The sequence below is a fragment of the Hyla sarda genome, chromosome 10 (genome assembly GCF_029499605.1).
Source record: "Hyla sarda isolate aHylSar1 chromosome 10, aHylSar1.hap1, whole genome shotgun sequence".
In the NCBI taxonomy this organism is placed as follows: domain Eukaryota; kingdom Metazoa; phylum Chordata; class Amphibia; order Anura; family Hylidae; genus Hyla; species Hyla sarda.
In genome coordinates this window covers 120,791,947-120,807,839 of record NC_079198.1, presented here as the reverse complement: position 1 = coordinate 120,807,839, position 15,893 = coordinate 120,791,947, and the positions used below count along the sequence as shown (strand labels likewise).

At 43.3% G+C, this 15,893-nt stretch overlaps 1 protein-coding gene across 6 annotated transcripts in view; it reads right to left on the bottom strand.

The window, feature by feature from the left end:
• The window catches only part of CLSTN1 (calsyntenin 1), a 123,995-nt gene that overhangs the window by 76,601 nt on the left and 31,501 nt on the right, over positions 1 to 15,893 (bottom strand). For all 6 annotated transcript variants that reach the window (XR_008848534.1, XR_008848535.1, XM_056544560.1 and 3 more), the window contains exon 2: positions 2,619 to 2,741. Coding sequence is in view for 4 of the 6 variants with exons in the window: in XM_056544560.1 (XP_056400535.1) it covers positions 2,619 to 2,741 (123 nt within the window). In the remaining 2 variants the exon portion in view is untranslated. The remainder of the gene's footprint in view (positions 1 to 2,618; positions 2,742 to 15,893) is intronic.

The following is a 15,893-nucleotide window of genomic DNA, read 5'->3' as shown; positions in this document are numbered from 1 at the left end:
GCTTTTACTGTACTGAAGTATTTATCTACAGCAGTGTTTACCAACAATTGTCTCTCATACTGTTGCAAAACTACAACTCCCAGCATGTCCTGACCACTTTCAGGGCATGATTGGGACCTACAGTTTTTGCAACAACGGAGAAGTCTTCTCCAGCTTGTGGCTCTCTATCTGCCATAAAACTATAAATCCCAGCACAGTCTAATAGCCAAAGTATGTCAAAGCATGCTGGGAGTTGTAGTTTTGCATTGGCTAGCTAGCCAGACATTGGGAATTGTTGATCTTCAGAGTTTTTTTTTTTGCAAAGTTAAAATAAATAAAATTATATATGTATTCAATCACCAAGTGTAGCGTCATTTCGGTCACCTCTCGTGACCTTTATTAAGGCTTGATGAAGGTCACGAGAGGTGACTGAAACATCGCTTCACTTGGTGATTGAATAAAAGCTACCATTTAAAGGGGTACTCCACTGGAAAACATTTATTTTTATTTATTTTTTAATCAACTGATGACAGAAAGTTAAACAGATTTGTAAATTACAGCTTTTAAAAATTCTTAATCCTTCTAGTTCTTATCAGCTGCTGTATGCTCCACAGGAAGTTCTTTACTTTTTCAATTTCCTTTCTGTCTGACCACAGTGCTCTCTGCTGACACCTCTGTCCATGTCAGGGACTGTCCGGAGCAGGAGAGGTTTGCTATGGGTATTTGCTCCTACTCTGGACAGTTCCTAAAATGGACAGAGGTGTCAGCAGAGAGCACTGTGGTCAGACAGAAAGGAAATTCAAAAACAAAAGAACTTCCTGTGGAGCGTAGAGAAGTTTATAAGTACTAGAAGGATTAAGATTTTTTTTTTAACAGAAGTAATTTACAAATCTGTTTAACTTTCTGGCACCAGTTGATTTAAAGGAAAACTGTCAGCTTAGTTTTTCCCTATATGCTAATTAAGTGCTAACTGGCACAGGCGGGGTTACTGGCACTGTGACGCCGGCGGCCGCTGACGTCAGAGTGCCAGTAACCCCGCCTGTGCCAGTTAGCACTTAATTAGCATATAGGAAAAAACAAAGCTGACAGCTTTCCTTTAAAAAAAATTAATTCTCCAACAGAGTACCCCTTTAATCACTACAACTGGAATGCTGCTGTGAATTTGTTGGGTATATGAAGCGGGCCGACTACAGTTTGCACCCGCTCACCTCTTCACTTGTATGTATATATGTATATGTATATATATATATATACATATATACACACATACATACATATACACTTTTACACAGTTTTGGCAAGACAATCCACGTATAAATTACATGCATAAACATATGGTTTTTAGATGCAGATTGGTTAGTTTTTTGTTTTTTTCATAGACTTTAAAGGGGTAGTCCAGTGGTGAAAAACTTATCCCCTATCCTAAGGATAGGGGATAAGTTTGAGATCGCGGGGGATCCTACCGCTGGGGCCCCCTGCGATCTCTCTGTACGGGGGCCAGGCTCTCCAGCCAGATAGCGGGTGTCGACCTCCGCACGAAGCGGCTGCCGACACGCCCCCTCAATACATCTCTATGGCAGAGCCGGAGATTGCAGTAGGCAGCGCTTCGGCTCTGCCATAGAGTTGTATTGAGGGGGCGTGTCGGCCGCCGCTTCGTGCGGAGGTCGACACGCCCCCTTCCCGCGCGCTGTCGGGGCTCCGTACAGGAGATCGAAAGGGGGGCCCCAGCGGTCGGACCCCCCGCGATCTCAAACTTATCCCCTATCCTTAGGATAGGGGATAAGTTGTTCACCACTGGGTCACCACTGGACTACTCCTTTAAGAGTGGATTTCAGGCATATGAAATCCATGTTTAAATAAATAAAATTAAATAAAAAAGTGTCAACATATCCTGAAGCTTTCATGAAGTGCACTATCTAATTTGAAGTGTAAATATTAACCTTTTAAATGTGATGAAATAATAACAATAAAAAAGGTTCACATGACAAAACAATAATTCAATTAACCGGGACTTTTGATTAATATTAGGACACGATACAAGCAAACAGACATGGCAGGAGGCTGTCACAGGTCTTGTAGGAATAAGGAAAGAATCCAAATAAGATTATATGAACAATTTGCTAACAAACGGAGTGGAACAATCGAGAAACGGCTTCCATGCTTGGTGGGGTGCTGTCTGGCAGGGAGGTCTCACAAACCCAGGGGCTAGGAAGTCAGTGAAGCAGAAGACTTCAGCGGCCCAACGTGATCGCTCTGAATGAAAAGGGGCACAAAAGCCAAGGAGCTGATGTGCGGGGATGGTAAACCAGGCCAAACGCCAAGGTCCATCATCGCCAGTTAGTGAGTTCTGCATCAAACATTCTGACTCCCCCCCCGGTGGTGTACGGGTTATGTACTGCACATCCCATAATACATTATACAACAGCTAAAAATCAGAAATCACAGCAAACCAGGAAATCGGTAAAGTAGAGAATGTAAAACCTTCTAGATAAGACTCTGCTGTGACCTGAAGACACCAGACGATCAATGGAAATGGCCACTGAATGCAAAACCAAGTGCAACTTCCCACAGGGCTGGAGGAAAGTAGCATTGTGGAGATATAACGTGAGAGGAGGTTATTATAGAGACCGGGCTCATACCTGCGTAACGTAGGGGGGCGTCTTTGTCTAGCGCTATGAGAGGAGGGTCCAGCAAAACTGCATTGTCGTTCTCCGTTACTATCCCGTGGTAAGTAGTTTCAATCCATGGCTTGTGTTTATTAACTAAAGGGAAAAAAAAGAAAAAATGCTCATTGAGAAGTCAGATAACAAGAAAAATACTTCATACATTGTATATCATATGCAGTGATTCCCCCCCCCCCCCCCCACCTACGATGGCCCCGACATACAATCATTTCAACATACGATGGCCTCTCAGAGCTGTCCTCGGGGCTCCGGTGCGTCCTCTTCGTCATCCCCTGCATCGTCATCACGTCGCTGCGCACGCCGTCCCGTCATCCAATAGGAGCGGCCTGGGTAGCGACGTGACGGCGGCGACGGAGAGCGAGGAGAAGAGGCCTTGCCGGAGCGTCAGGGACACGGCGACAGTGATGGAGGGCAACATCCAGGGCAGCGGTGACGAGCGGTGATGGTCCGGAGCGGCGGGGACACGCGAGTATAACCTCCAATACCAGTGGTCTTCAACCTGCGGACCTCCAGATGTTGCAAAACTACAACTCCCAGCATGCCCGGACAGCCGTTGGCTGTCCGGGCATGCTGGGTGTTGTAGTTTTGCAACATCTGGAGGTTCGCAGGTTGCAGGCCACTGTCCTATACTTTACATTGCACGGATCCCTCAACATACGGACCACTGTAAATAGAATTTACACCCAAATTCACAACATGTTTCAGAGCTTTGTCCGACACATACAGAGGAAAACCCTTAAAGGGGCACTCTCATTAAAACACATTTTTGCTATTGCACTTCTTATGGTAAATAAAAAAAAATCTTTCTAATGTACTTTGTTTAAAAAAAAAAAAGGAAGTTTTCCATGTTTAATTTGTGTTTAAAAAAGCTGCCACTAGGTGTCTCCCTTTGTGTCCAGTGCATATTTCCATCCATCTCTTGAACAGACTTTGGACTCCTGCTTGTCTAGCAGAAGTCCAAAATTAGGAAATGCTGAGGGGTGTGTGTGCAGCCTTAGCCAATCATAACTCTTCTCACACTGAACTGCTCTGGGCTGTGTGTAGCAGAGTAAGGGAGGAAGTTCTCCCCTGTATGGCTTCAGATGATGTCACGCCTGCTGGGGAACGCCCCTTCCCAGTCTGTGAATCTGACTGAGCAGAAAATACAGAGCAATATTAAGGTAGAAAATTAAAAAATAATAAAAATAAAGGCAGGGGGAGGTTTATCATGATGGGGGCAGTGATCTGGGAGGAATATAAAATGTAACAAGTTTATGAGAGGTACTCTTTAAAGAAGTATTTTTATGTATGCCACAGGTTTGTGCTTGAGTACTTCACAGGATAGTAGACCATATTCACAGATACTAGTAGACTATATTCAGTCATACACATTAGACTTCTGTTGGTTTAACCCACTAATTGTGGCGCTACCGGCCAACCATCTAATGTTTATGGGTGTCTCACAACCATCCCTTACAGATGGTGTTAGGGAAAGGATCAAACAGTTCTCGCCATGCCTAATCCTTTTGGTCTCAGGAGTGATAAGGCTTGGCAGTACCTTACAAGACTATCCCCATTAAAAACAAATGCATGTGTAAGGGGCAGTCAGTTCACTTGTACGGCCAACTTTAGTGGGGTCTAGGGGATCATCATCTCTTGGCTCCAGACAAGATGCTGGAAAAATGTTCTGTATGGGCATTGTGAGGTTTTGCAAACAGCTACCTTATAGTCATACATATGGACCCGACAACGGTTACACGTGAAAACATTTCTATGCACATACAATGGACATAATGGAAGCAATTCACAAAAGTACAGTGATCCCTTAACTTACAATGGCCTCAACATACAATAGTTTCACCCTACAATGGTATTTTCTGGACCATTGTAACTTGAAAACATACAATGCTACAGACAGTCCAGATCTGTGAGACCTGTCAATGGCCGGAAGAACTGACCAATCAGAATGGGCATTCACTGGTAAAACCCCTGTATTACTGAAGTGCATGCACTGACTGGTGTCTGGTAGCACCCCCTACAGTACAGGGAGGTATTACATGTTCTGTACTATTCTTTACCTGTATAACTGAAGTGCATGCACTGACTGGTGTCTGGTAGCGCCTCCTACAGTACAGGGAGGTAGTACATGTTCTGTACTATTTACCTGTATTACTGAAGTGTATGCACTGACTGGTGTCTGGTAGCGCCCCCTACATACAGGGAGGTATTACATGTTCTGTATTACTCTTTGGTCTCAACATACAATGGACGTCCTGGAACCAATCAATATTGTAACTTGAGAGACCACTGTATACAAAATATAGGATGACATGACTTCACATTGCATTTGTTAGTAAGGCTGGGTTCACACTACGTTTTCTCCCATACGGGAGCACATACGGCAGGGGGGACCTAAAACCTCGTGCTCCCGTATGTCACCCATTTCAATGAGCCGGCCGGAGTGAAACGTTCGGTCGGCTCATTTTTGCGCCGTATGCGCTTTTACAACCGGACCTAAAACTGTGGTCAACCACGGTTTTAGGTCCGGTTGTAAAAGTGCATACGGCGCAAAAATGAGCCGACCGGACCGAACGTTTCACTCCGGCCGGCTCATTGAAATGAATGACATACGGGAGCGCATACGGTGACATACGGGAGCGCGAGGTTTTAGCTCCCCCCTGCCGTATGCGCTCCCGTATGGGAGAAAACGTAGTGTGAACCCACCCTAACTGAAATGCATTAGGGCGAAGGGTTCATTTAAAAGATACAAGTAAACAAATGCCTATTTACAGTACAGAGATGCGCGTCCCCTTCTGTGGTGACTAGAGTAGTAATCCTATAGCCAAATACACAGAAGCCTTTCACATTATCAGTGTTTCTACAATTGCTGCAATCAGCCCCATTATGTGATAACCCGGTGACCCGACCTCCCGGTTCCAAGTCGCCACTTTTATCAGTAAATTCTATTTATTGCTCATTAGACCCATTACACAGATTATAGCTCAACTACGACTCATTGGGAAGATAATAGCGGCGTAGAGCCCACAGTCACTGCCGAAAACAGAGGGGGAGATTTATCAAAAACTGTCCAGAGGAAAAGCTGCCGAGTTGCCCATAGCAACCAATCAGATCGCTTCTTTCATTTTTGAAAAGGCCTCTGCAAAATGAAAGCAGCGATCTGATTGGTTGTTATGGGCAACTGGTCAACTTTTCCTCTGGACAGGTTTAGATACATCTCCCCCAGAGTCTTTATATACAATGGGGGACATGTATCATTATTTGTGTATGGTAGAAGCAGTTTACCCCTTTTGCCGAATTATAAATTATGCGCAGAAGCTCTAAACTTATCAATCAAGCGCAATGAGTTTCATAAATTGCGGCCAAATATAGTAATCTCCTCATACCTCCACTCTTTGGAAAATGGAATTGATGATTTAGAGCATCTTGCTACGTGCAGTCCAAGATGGCTTATATTTGCGTAAAAAATATGGTCATTGCGCAAGATTTCTACGGGTAAATGAAATGTACGCTGTTAATAAATTTGTGCGTACTTAATATGTCACTCCAAGGTACACCGAAACCTACACATCTGGAGGAAAAGCTCCACCAGAATGTACGCAAAAAAAGATGCAAAAAAACAGCTTGCACAAAATTTTGCGCAAAAATTTAAACACAAAACAGAGGTAAAATCTTTGATACATGTCCCCCAATGATCATAAACCAAAAGATGGTGATGGGTTCTATTAAAAATAAAAAAAAGTATCGATAATTGGTATCGGCAAGTACTTAAAAAAAAAAAAAGTATCGGTACTTGTACTCTGTATAAAAAAAAAATGGTATCGGGACATCTCTAGTCTGCTCCATCTGGCATTATAACATTATACTGCCAAGCTATAAGTCAATGTTTCCCAACCAGGGTGCCCCCAGCTGTTGCACATCGACAACTCCCAGCATGGCCGGAAAGCCTTTGATTTAAAAATATATATACATTTTATTTTATTTTTTACAATAAGTAATGAAAGGATTAAGATTTTTTAATAGAAGTAATTTACAAATCTGTTTAACCTTCTGGAGCCAGTTGATATATAAAAAAAAAAAAAAAGTTTTTTCCTGGAATACCCCTTTAACAGAGGAAAAAAGGAAGGCCCTTTGTCCTCCATTGGGCCAGTATATATTTTTGGTGGTATATAGAGTAGCACAGTCGACTCCACTATTCCGTGCAGTTATACATTATTGCAATAGCGGCATGTTCTTGACGAATCCCACTAGCGCCAACAGGCTCAAAAACACTTGTTCAGCTGACAACTATTACTATTAAAGGGGTACTCTACTGAAATTTTTATTTTTATTTTATATATATATATATATATATATATATATATATATATATATATATATATCTCAACTGGTGCCAGAAAGTAACAGATTTGTAAATTACCCAATTATAAGAGGTTTTGTTTTATTTTACTATGATTAAAATTGTCTTCTTCTGACCCTTACAACTTTTTATTTATTATTTTTTTCCATATACTGAGCGGCGTGAGGCCTTATTTTTGTGCCATGATCTATAGTTTTTATTGGTACCATTTTGGCATTTATCTGACTTTTTAATTGCTTTTTATTCTATTTTTTTCTGGGATATGACGTGACAAAAAATGCAATTTGTTATGGGACAGTTTTTTTCTTTTATGTTTATGCCATGCACCACACAGGATCAATAATGTTACTAAATAGGTTTGTTTTTCTAATTATATTTACATTTTTTTTTTTTTATTCAAAATGGAAAAAGGGGGGTGAATTTTATGTATGTGTGTTAAACCTTTATTAGTTTTGGGGAGGTTTTAAGTTTGTTTGTTTTTTTACTGGTCCCCTTATATTGAACTGTACTGTTCTGTGTGATCTGCGCTCCACTAGAAGAGTCTGCTCTGGGGATGTCCCGATACCGATACTGGCATCAGTACCAGGACAGATACTGGACATTTGCATGAATAGATGTACTTGTGCAAATGTCCCCAATACCTGCCGGGGGGGGGGGGGGGACTCCTGCCGGCAGGTATCACGGAGGTGTGGTAAACTGCCTGGACTCTCCGCTACCGAGCTTTGCAGTGCGCTCAGCAGCTGACTGCACATCATAGCCAGGACCCGCATTAACCCTTTAGACACAACTATCAAAGTTGATTGTGGTGTCTAAAAGTCCTGAGAGTCCTGCCGGTCAGCTCAGGGATGCTGATCGGGATCACAGCGGTGTTCCGATCAGCTGGGAGGACGGCCGGAGGTCCCTTACCGTACTCCATGCATCCGATCGTCGCTCCTTTACTACTGCCAGCCATGGCAGGCATTAGTAAAGGAACGCCGATAACACTAATCAATGCTATGCTACGACATAGCATTTATCAGTATGCAAGCTACAGATTGCATGTAATAGACCCCTGTGGGGACTAAAAAAGTGAGAGAAAAAAAAAAATTGTAAAAAATAATAAAATGTGAATTAACCCCTTCTCAATAAAAAAAAAAAAAAAAAATGTAATCACCCCCCACCCCCTTTTCAAAAAGTAAAAAAAAATATATATATTATATATATATTTTAATTAAAAATAAAATAAAAATAAATAAATAAATGAAAAAAAAACACACAACATTGAAAAAAGTATTGATAATTGGTATCGGCGAGTACTTAAAAAAAAAAAAAAAAAAGTATCAGTACTCGTACTCCGTCTTTAAAAAAAATGGTATCGGGACATCCCTAGTCTGCTCCATCTCGCATTATACGGCCAAGCTATAAGTCAGTGTTTCCCAACCAGGGTGCCTCCAGCTGTTGCAAAACTACAACTCCCTTCATGCCTTGACAGCAGCTGTTGCAAAACTACAACTTCCCATCATGCCATGACCGCATGAAAATACTGTTCTACGCCCAAATTCTACAGCAGACCTCCGTGAACCAGTGGTTTCCAAACAGTGTGCCTCCAGCTGTTGCCAAACTACAACTCACAGCATGCCTGGACAGCCGAAGGCTGTCCAGGCATGCTGGGAGTTGTAGTTTTGCAACAGCGGGAGGCACCCTGGTTGATTGGATGATGCCTCTAAAATAAACCCAACATGTCAGCGACTGTTGCAATAAATGCATTAGTGCCATCCTTTACCACACATGACACCAGTACTTGCATATTCCTCTATAGTGAACCATACAAAGGTGAGGATTCTCATGACCCCTATAGCTCCCACTTTTTCACGTGACATCATTATGCTGGGGGTCACCCTTCCCTTTTTTGTTGCAAAGTCTTTTACGTTTGCGATAACTAACGATCATAAAACGCACTTGGCTGTAACACAAGCGACTATGGAGCTCGCAACACAATTTCTGACACATCCCCATGGTTACGAGATGGATACAGGGATCCCTATTAACACTGCTTCCATCACACAATACAAACCATGGATTTTGCCACCTAGATTACACTAAATATTTGCAGAAACGTTCATCCTATGTCTCCGCCAAGTATATACTTTTCTCCTTGTACTAGAAACTAGTAATCTTACCCAATATTAGTTTTTGCGCTGTTGATGAGAACGCCGGTCTACCGCCTATAATTAGATCCGCTGACGCCGGGTACTGCGATAAACACAGGTGCACATTACCGCCTCTCACCCATCAAACGCCTGCCGTCAGCTTTCCATCAAACATTAACACAAACACAAATTGTGTTTCCCCCAGCATGAAAACTACGGCGGATTCCTGCACATTGTTTGCTGTTCCTGTATAAATGGCTTCAATTCTCTTGTGGAACGACATGACCACCGCACAAAGAGCCAATCTCTGGAGCAACATAATAACAAATAGCCAGAGGTATTGTTAAAGGGGTATTCCAGGAAAAAAATAATTATATATATATATATATATATATATATATATATATATATATATATATATATATATATATATATATATATATTAGGGGTGTGAATCGCCAAGAATTTGGCGATTCGATTCGAATCGCGATACCAGTGTGGCGATTCGATATATCGCGATATATCGCGATACCGTCTAGGTGACGATACATCGCGATATATCGCCCACCTGGGAGCATTCATAGATCCCAATAGACGCCGCTGTCAGCTTTGACAGCGGCGATCTAGTACTCCGGTGCACACTTTTTTCATTTTATCCCTTCCGGGCTGCAAAATAAAATAAAAAGCACTTTATCTTACCTGCCAACGAGCCCGCGGAGCTCCGGTACAGGTGTTCGGTCCCCGGGCTGTATTCTTCTTACTTCCTGTTAGTCCGGCACGTCACATGGAGCTTCAGCCTATCACCAGCGGAGGCGGGACATCGCTGCGGCCAGTGATAGGCTGAAGCTCCATGTGACGTGCCGGACTAACAGGAAGTAAGAAGAATACAGCCCGGGGACCGAACACCTGTACCGGAGCTCCGCGGGCTCGTTGGCAGGTAAGATAAAGTGCGTTTTATTAAAAATTCCACATCCCTAAAAGAATCGATTCAAAAATATTTTGAATCGATTCTGTATCGGCAAATGAAAAATCGCGATTATCGCGAGAATCGATTTTTTCTTACATCCCTAATATATATATATATATATATATATATATATATATATATATATAGACAAAGAATAAGTCAGCCAGCACTTTAGTTGATACCAAACTATTATATGGACCTGGCCTACAGGTGCACGCTACTAGGCTAGATATACAGCAACAGAAGAATGCAGCAGCACACTGCCAGCACAAGGATATAGGTGCAACATGAACATGCAGTTAAAACATGGAGAGCTATACAGCTATGGTGTAATAGATGCAAATGTGAAACTATGAGATAGTGAGGCACTTAGCTCGCAAATTTGTCTCCGCCGGCGGTCAAATAGCTTGGACCGTCCCACCGTCCCACACAGAAGCATATTCACAGTGTAGGGTCCGTCCCAGGAGGCTACCTTATCGCGGTGGGACGGTTCAAGCTATTTGACCGCCGGCGGAGACAAATTTGCGAGCTAAGTGCCTCACTATCTCATAGTTTCACATTTGCACCTATTACACCATAGCTGTATAGCTCTCCATGTTTTAACTGCATATTCATGTTGCACCTATATCTTTGTGCTGGCAGTGTGCTGCTGCATTCTTCTGTTGCTATATATATATATATATATATATATATATATATATATATAAGAAACTGGATGTCCAGCGCCAAGATTCATGCAAAACGGATTCTTTAATGCTTAAAAAGCCATAACCGGGGTCAATGTGACGCGTTTCAGGTGCTCCAGAGAGTTAAACATATTTGTAAATTACTTCTATTAAAAAATCTTAATCCTTCCAATAGTTATCAGCTGCTGAAGTTGAGTTGTTCCTTTCTTTCTGACAACAGTGCTCTCTCTCTGCTGACACCTCTGCTTGTGTCAGGAACTGTCCAGAGTAGGAGCAAATCCCCAGAGAAAACCTCTAATGCTTCGGACAGTTCCTGAGACAAGCAGAGATGTCAGCAGAGAGCATTGTTGTCAGAAAGAAAAGAACAACTCAACTTCAGCAGCCGATAACTACTGGAATTATTAAGATTTTTTAATAGAAGTAATTTACAAATCTGTTTAACTTTCTGGAGCCAGTCAAGATTTTATATATATATATATATATATATATATATATATATATATATATGTATATATATATATATATATATATATATATATATATATATATATATACACACATACACACACACACACATATAAATATAAATAAACTTTTATCCTGTAATACCCCTTTAAAGCTAAAAAATGACCAATGCCAGCGGACTGTAGAGTTTTAAGGGAACCTGTCATTACTTTCATAATGCAGGTTTTTCTGACGATAACCTGTTATCACTATCATGCTGCTTCATCCAAACTAGAGATGAGCGAACTTACAGTAAATTCGATTCGTCACGAACTTCTCGGCTCGGCAGTTGATGGCTTTTCCTGCATAAATTAGTTCAGCTTTCAGGTGCTCTGGTGGGCTGGAAAAGGTGGATACATTCCTAGGAAAGAGTCTCCTAGGACTGTATCTTACCTTTTCCATCCCACCGGAGCACCTGAAAGCTGAACTCATTTATGCAGGATAAGTCATCAACTGCCGAGCCGAGAAGTTCGTGACGAATCGAATTTACTGTAAGTTCGCTCATCTCTAATCCAAACTTCACTTGGGCGGTCTCCGGTTTCTTTGTGCCCTACCAGCCTTGATTGACAGATCCCTACCTGTACCCAAAAAGGGAAAGATCTATCAATCAAGGATGGTGGGACGTGGTGAAAACCGTCCCAATGACTCGTGGGTGAAGCAGCATGATAGTGATAACAGGTTCCCTTTAAAAGGGGTACTCCACTGGCCAGTGTTCAGTAGTAAATGTTCTCAACGCTGTTTTCGCGCTGCGGGGGTCGGCCACGCCCCTCGTGCCATCATGGTCATGCCCCCTCAATGGCCCTCGTGACGACCCTCATCAACCCATGCATCATTTTACTAATTTCATGTAACATGGTGATCGGCTATGCTTCATATATCCTGCAGCAAATCCTGTACAAATTCTTTAAGAGGCAGAGAAATGCGTTAGGACACAGTAGGCGACATGTGAGGTAAACCAACAGCTTCAGGAGCTCGGAGACTCCTGGTTTTCCGAGAACCGGAATTGAAAGATGCCATTGTGAGGCAATGAATGCTCGAACATGTTTGTAAAGCTTTGCTGTCTCCTAATCTGTACCCGAAGTGCAACAGCAAAAGATAAAAGGGAGAGGATATCAGATTTCCACCGCTGCCCACCTCCGGGCCTGGGAGATTTACTCACCTACAGAAAGCAGAAGAGCCATTAAATACACAGCGTTTCCTACTATGAAAACTGAGGAGGTATTTAGACTTTTGTATCAAAAAGAACCATGGTACAAATGGATTTTTGACATCCGATCTAATGCTTGGCAAGAGATAAGCAAAAATATCAGAAGATTCGAGAGTTCAGATGTTCATCAGCAGCAGTGGTTCCCATATTTTTTTTTTTTTGCCCGAGTACCCCTTAGCAGCCCATTTTCAAAAGTTGCACCCCCATATAGTAGTGGGCCCTCTTATCACCCCCATATAGTCACCCCACTTTGCCCTTATTGAGTTGTAGGCCCCCACACGGGCCCCGTGTAGTTGTATACTCCATCTGTGCCCACATATAGTTGTAGGCCCCCACACTGGCCCCGTATAGTTATATGCTCCCTCTGTGCCCTCATATAGTTGTAGGCCCCCACACTGGCCCCATATAGTTATATGCTCCCTCTGTGCCCACATATAGTTGTAGGCCCCCCACATGGGCCCCGTGTAGTTGTATACTCCCTCTGTGCCCACATATAGTTGTAGGCCCCCACACTGGCCCCATATAGTTATATGCTCCCTCTGTGCCCACATATAGTTGTAGGCCCCCACACTGGCCCCATATAGTTATATGCTCCCTCTGTGCCCACATATAGTTGTAGGCCCCCCACATGGGCCCCGTGTAGTTATATACTCCCTCTGTGCCCACATATAGTTGTAGGCCCCCACACTGGCCCCGTGTAGTTGTATACTCCCTCTGTGCCCACATATAGTTGTAGGCCCCCACACTGGCCCCGTGTAGTTGTATACTCCCTCTGTGCCCACATATAGTTGTAGGCCCCCACACTGGCGAAACTGGCCCCGTGTAGTTGTATACTCCCTCTGTGCCTGCATATAATTGTAGGCCCCCACACGGGCCCCGTGTAGTTGTATACTCCCTCTGTGCCCACATATAGTTGTAGGCCCCCACACTGGCCCCATATAGTTATATGCTCCCTCTGTGCCCTCATATAGTTGTAGGCCCCCACACTGGCCCCGTGTAGTTATATGCTCCCTCTGTGCCCTCATATAGTTGTAGGCCCCCCACATGGGCCCCGTGTAGTTATATAATCCCTCTGTGCCCACATATAGTTGTAGGCCCCCACACTGGCCCCGTGTAGTTGTATACTCCCTCTGTGCCCACATATAGTTGTAGGCCCCCACACTGGCCCCATATAGTTATATGCTCCCTCTGTGCCCACATATAGTTGTAGGCCCCCCACACTGCCCCTGTATAGTTATATGCTCCCTCCTTGCCCTCATATAGTTGTAGGCCCCCATATAGTTGTATGCCCCCAATGTGCCCCAATATATTATTGTAGACCCCCACATTGTCCCTTTTAGTTGTTGGCCCCCATACTGCCCCGCTTCAGTGCACCACTTCTCCTCCAGTCCGGGCACTTACTGCTATGTCCCAAATCAGTAGATCCCGAGTCCAGAGCAGCAGTGGAGTACGAAGCAGCGAAACCAGCTTGTTGCCGCCCGCACAGCCTCGGCCGTTGCGTTTTGTTTCCCGAGGCCAGAGGAAGCAGAATACTCGCAAAACCAGCTTGTTGCCGCCCACCCGCACAGCCTCGGCTGTTGCGTTTTGTTTCCCAAGGCCAGAGGAAGCGGAATACCCGCAAAATCAGCTTGTTGCCGCCCACCCGCACAGCCTCGGCTGTTGTGTTTTGTTTCCCGATCCCACAAAGGTCTTATGAAGATGATGAAATAAAGTGAATTTTACACAGGTGAGTGCAGATGTGAATTTCTTACCCCGGATTCTATGTGGATGTCTTGCTTCTTATGCATCTTGCACCCCTGTTCTCTGGACGCTACTCTCCCCTTACGTGACTACTGTATATGCTGTATGACCCTTTGCCGAGTGGTGCCGTCCAAATCTCTCCTCTACTGTCTCAGTATTGTTGTATTGGTGTTTCCATTTATATATTCACCTATACCTGAATGAATCTAAAAGTTTGGCAGCACAGGAAACGATTCCCCATTGTGGTGCTGGCCTCCACCATTTCCAGATCTAACAACATGCAATTGTTTTAAATTAAAGTCTTTGATGTGGTCCCCCAGTAAGAATTAAAGAATTATTAGAAAATTGTGATTTAATAGAAGGGTCCTCTGTTCTGTCTCCCACTCTCTTGACCAGGGTGCTTACAAAGAGCGTCTCTCACTCTGGAGGACCCAACCTGTCCAGTGTTTACAAATTATAAAAATGGACACTTCATTTCCCCTGTGGTGGAGCTGTAGGGAAAGAGAGATTCGGCTACAAATAACAGCTGATGCCTGGGGAAGTCTCAATGGAGAGACAATTTGTGATGGGCTTATTGTTACAGAATGTAGGAAATAAGAAACCCCAGAAAATTAGGAGAGTACAAAAAGATTTGCATAGGATTCTTTTTACCGTGAAGGTGTCCACAGTAGCAAGAAGTTCACTTCAAATGTCACTTATGGTAACAGCTAAGGAGCTGAGGTGTTTACAAGCTCAATAAACGTTTACTCCAGGGGATTCTACTTCTAGGATCTGAGAAGCCCAGACTGTAAGACACCTTACCTAAACCGATGGAGATGGATTTAAAGAGTACCTGTCACCAAATAAACTTTTCTAAACTAACTCAGGCTATGTTCCTAACTACTCCTAACACTCCTCCCTCCCCCCTTAAGAAATGTCAAAGCTTTAAAAAGCTGTGTATCATACCTTAATTCTTGCTAACATAGTGCAATCTCCCAACAAGAGAAAGGGTGTGTTCCCCATCAGGCGTGACATCACTGAAGCCTGCTGGGGGACCACTTCCGCCCTGCAACATCGTTGCAGCAATGTGATGAATAGAAGACATCAGGCTCTGTGCATGTTTCAGTGAGGCTCTGTGCGGCTGTTAATCAAACTCTGTGCAGAGAAGCACTTTCTGAGTTTGGTCTTTTGCCAGGCTGGGAGGAGACCAAACTCACTGTAATAATTGTGGCAAGAAACAGAACAGAGCCACCTAGTGGCAGTTTTTTTCTATTACATTTTACATATTTATTTTGATCATTTTAAAAGCAAGTTCATGGGAAAGTGTCTGCTAATTACATAAGGAACACTATATTAAAAGTTTTATTTGGTGACAGGTACTCTTTAAAGAGGTACTCCGGTGGAAAACTAAATACCATGAAGGGGCCGAACAGACCCTGAAATGCGTAGCATATTAGTAAAATAAACAGTTTAACATTTTTAACCCACTCATCTACTTGAAGTCTGTTTAAGCGCTAATTTATTCAGCAAAGACCTCTAACTCTAAGAACAGCATTGGGCCTATTGTGCTACAATTTGAATACCCGTGTTCGGGCAGGAGGAGCAGCAGCTGACAAAAGACTACAACCCCCATTGTGATCACCGGTAGCCTTGACGTGTTT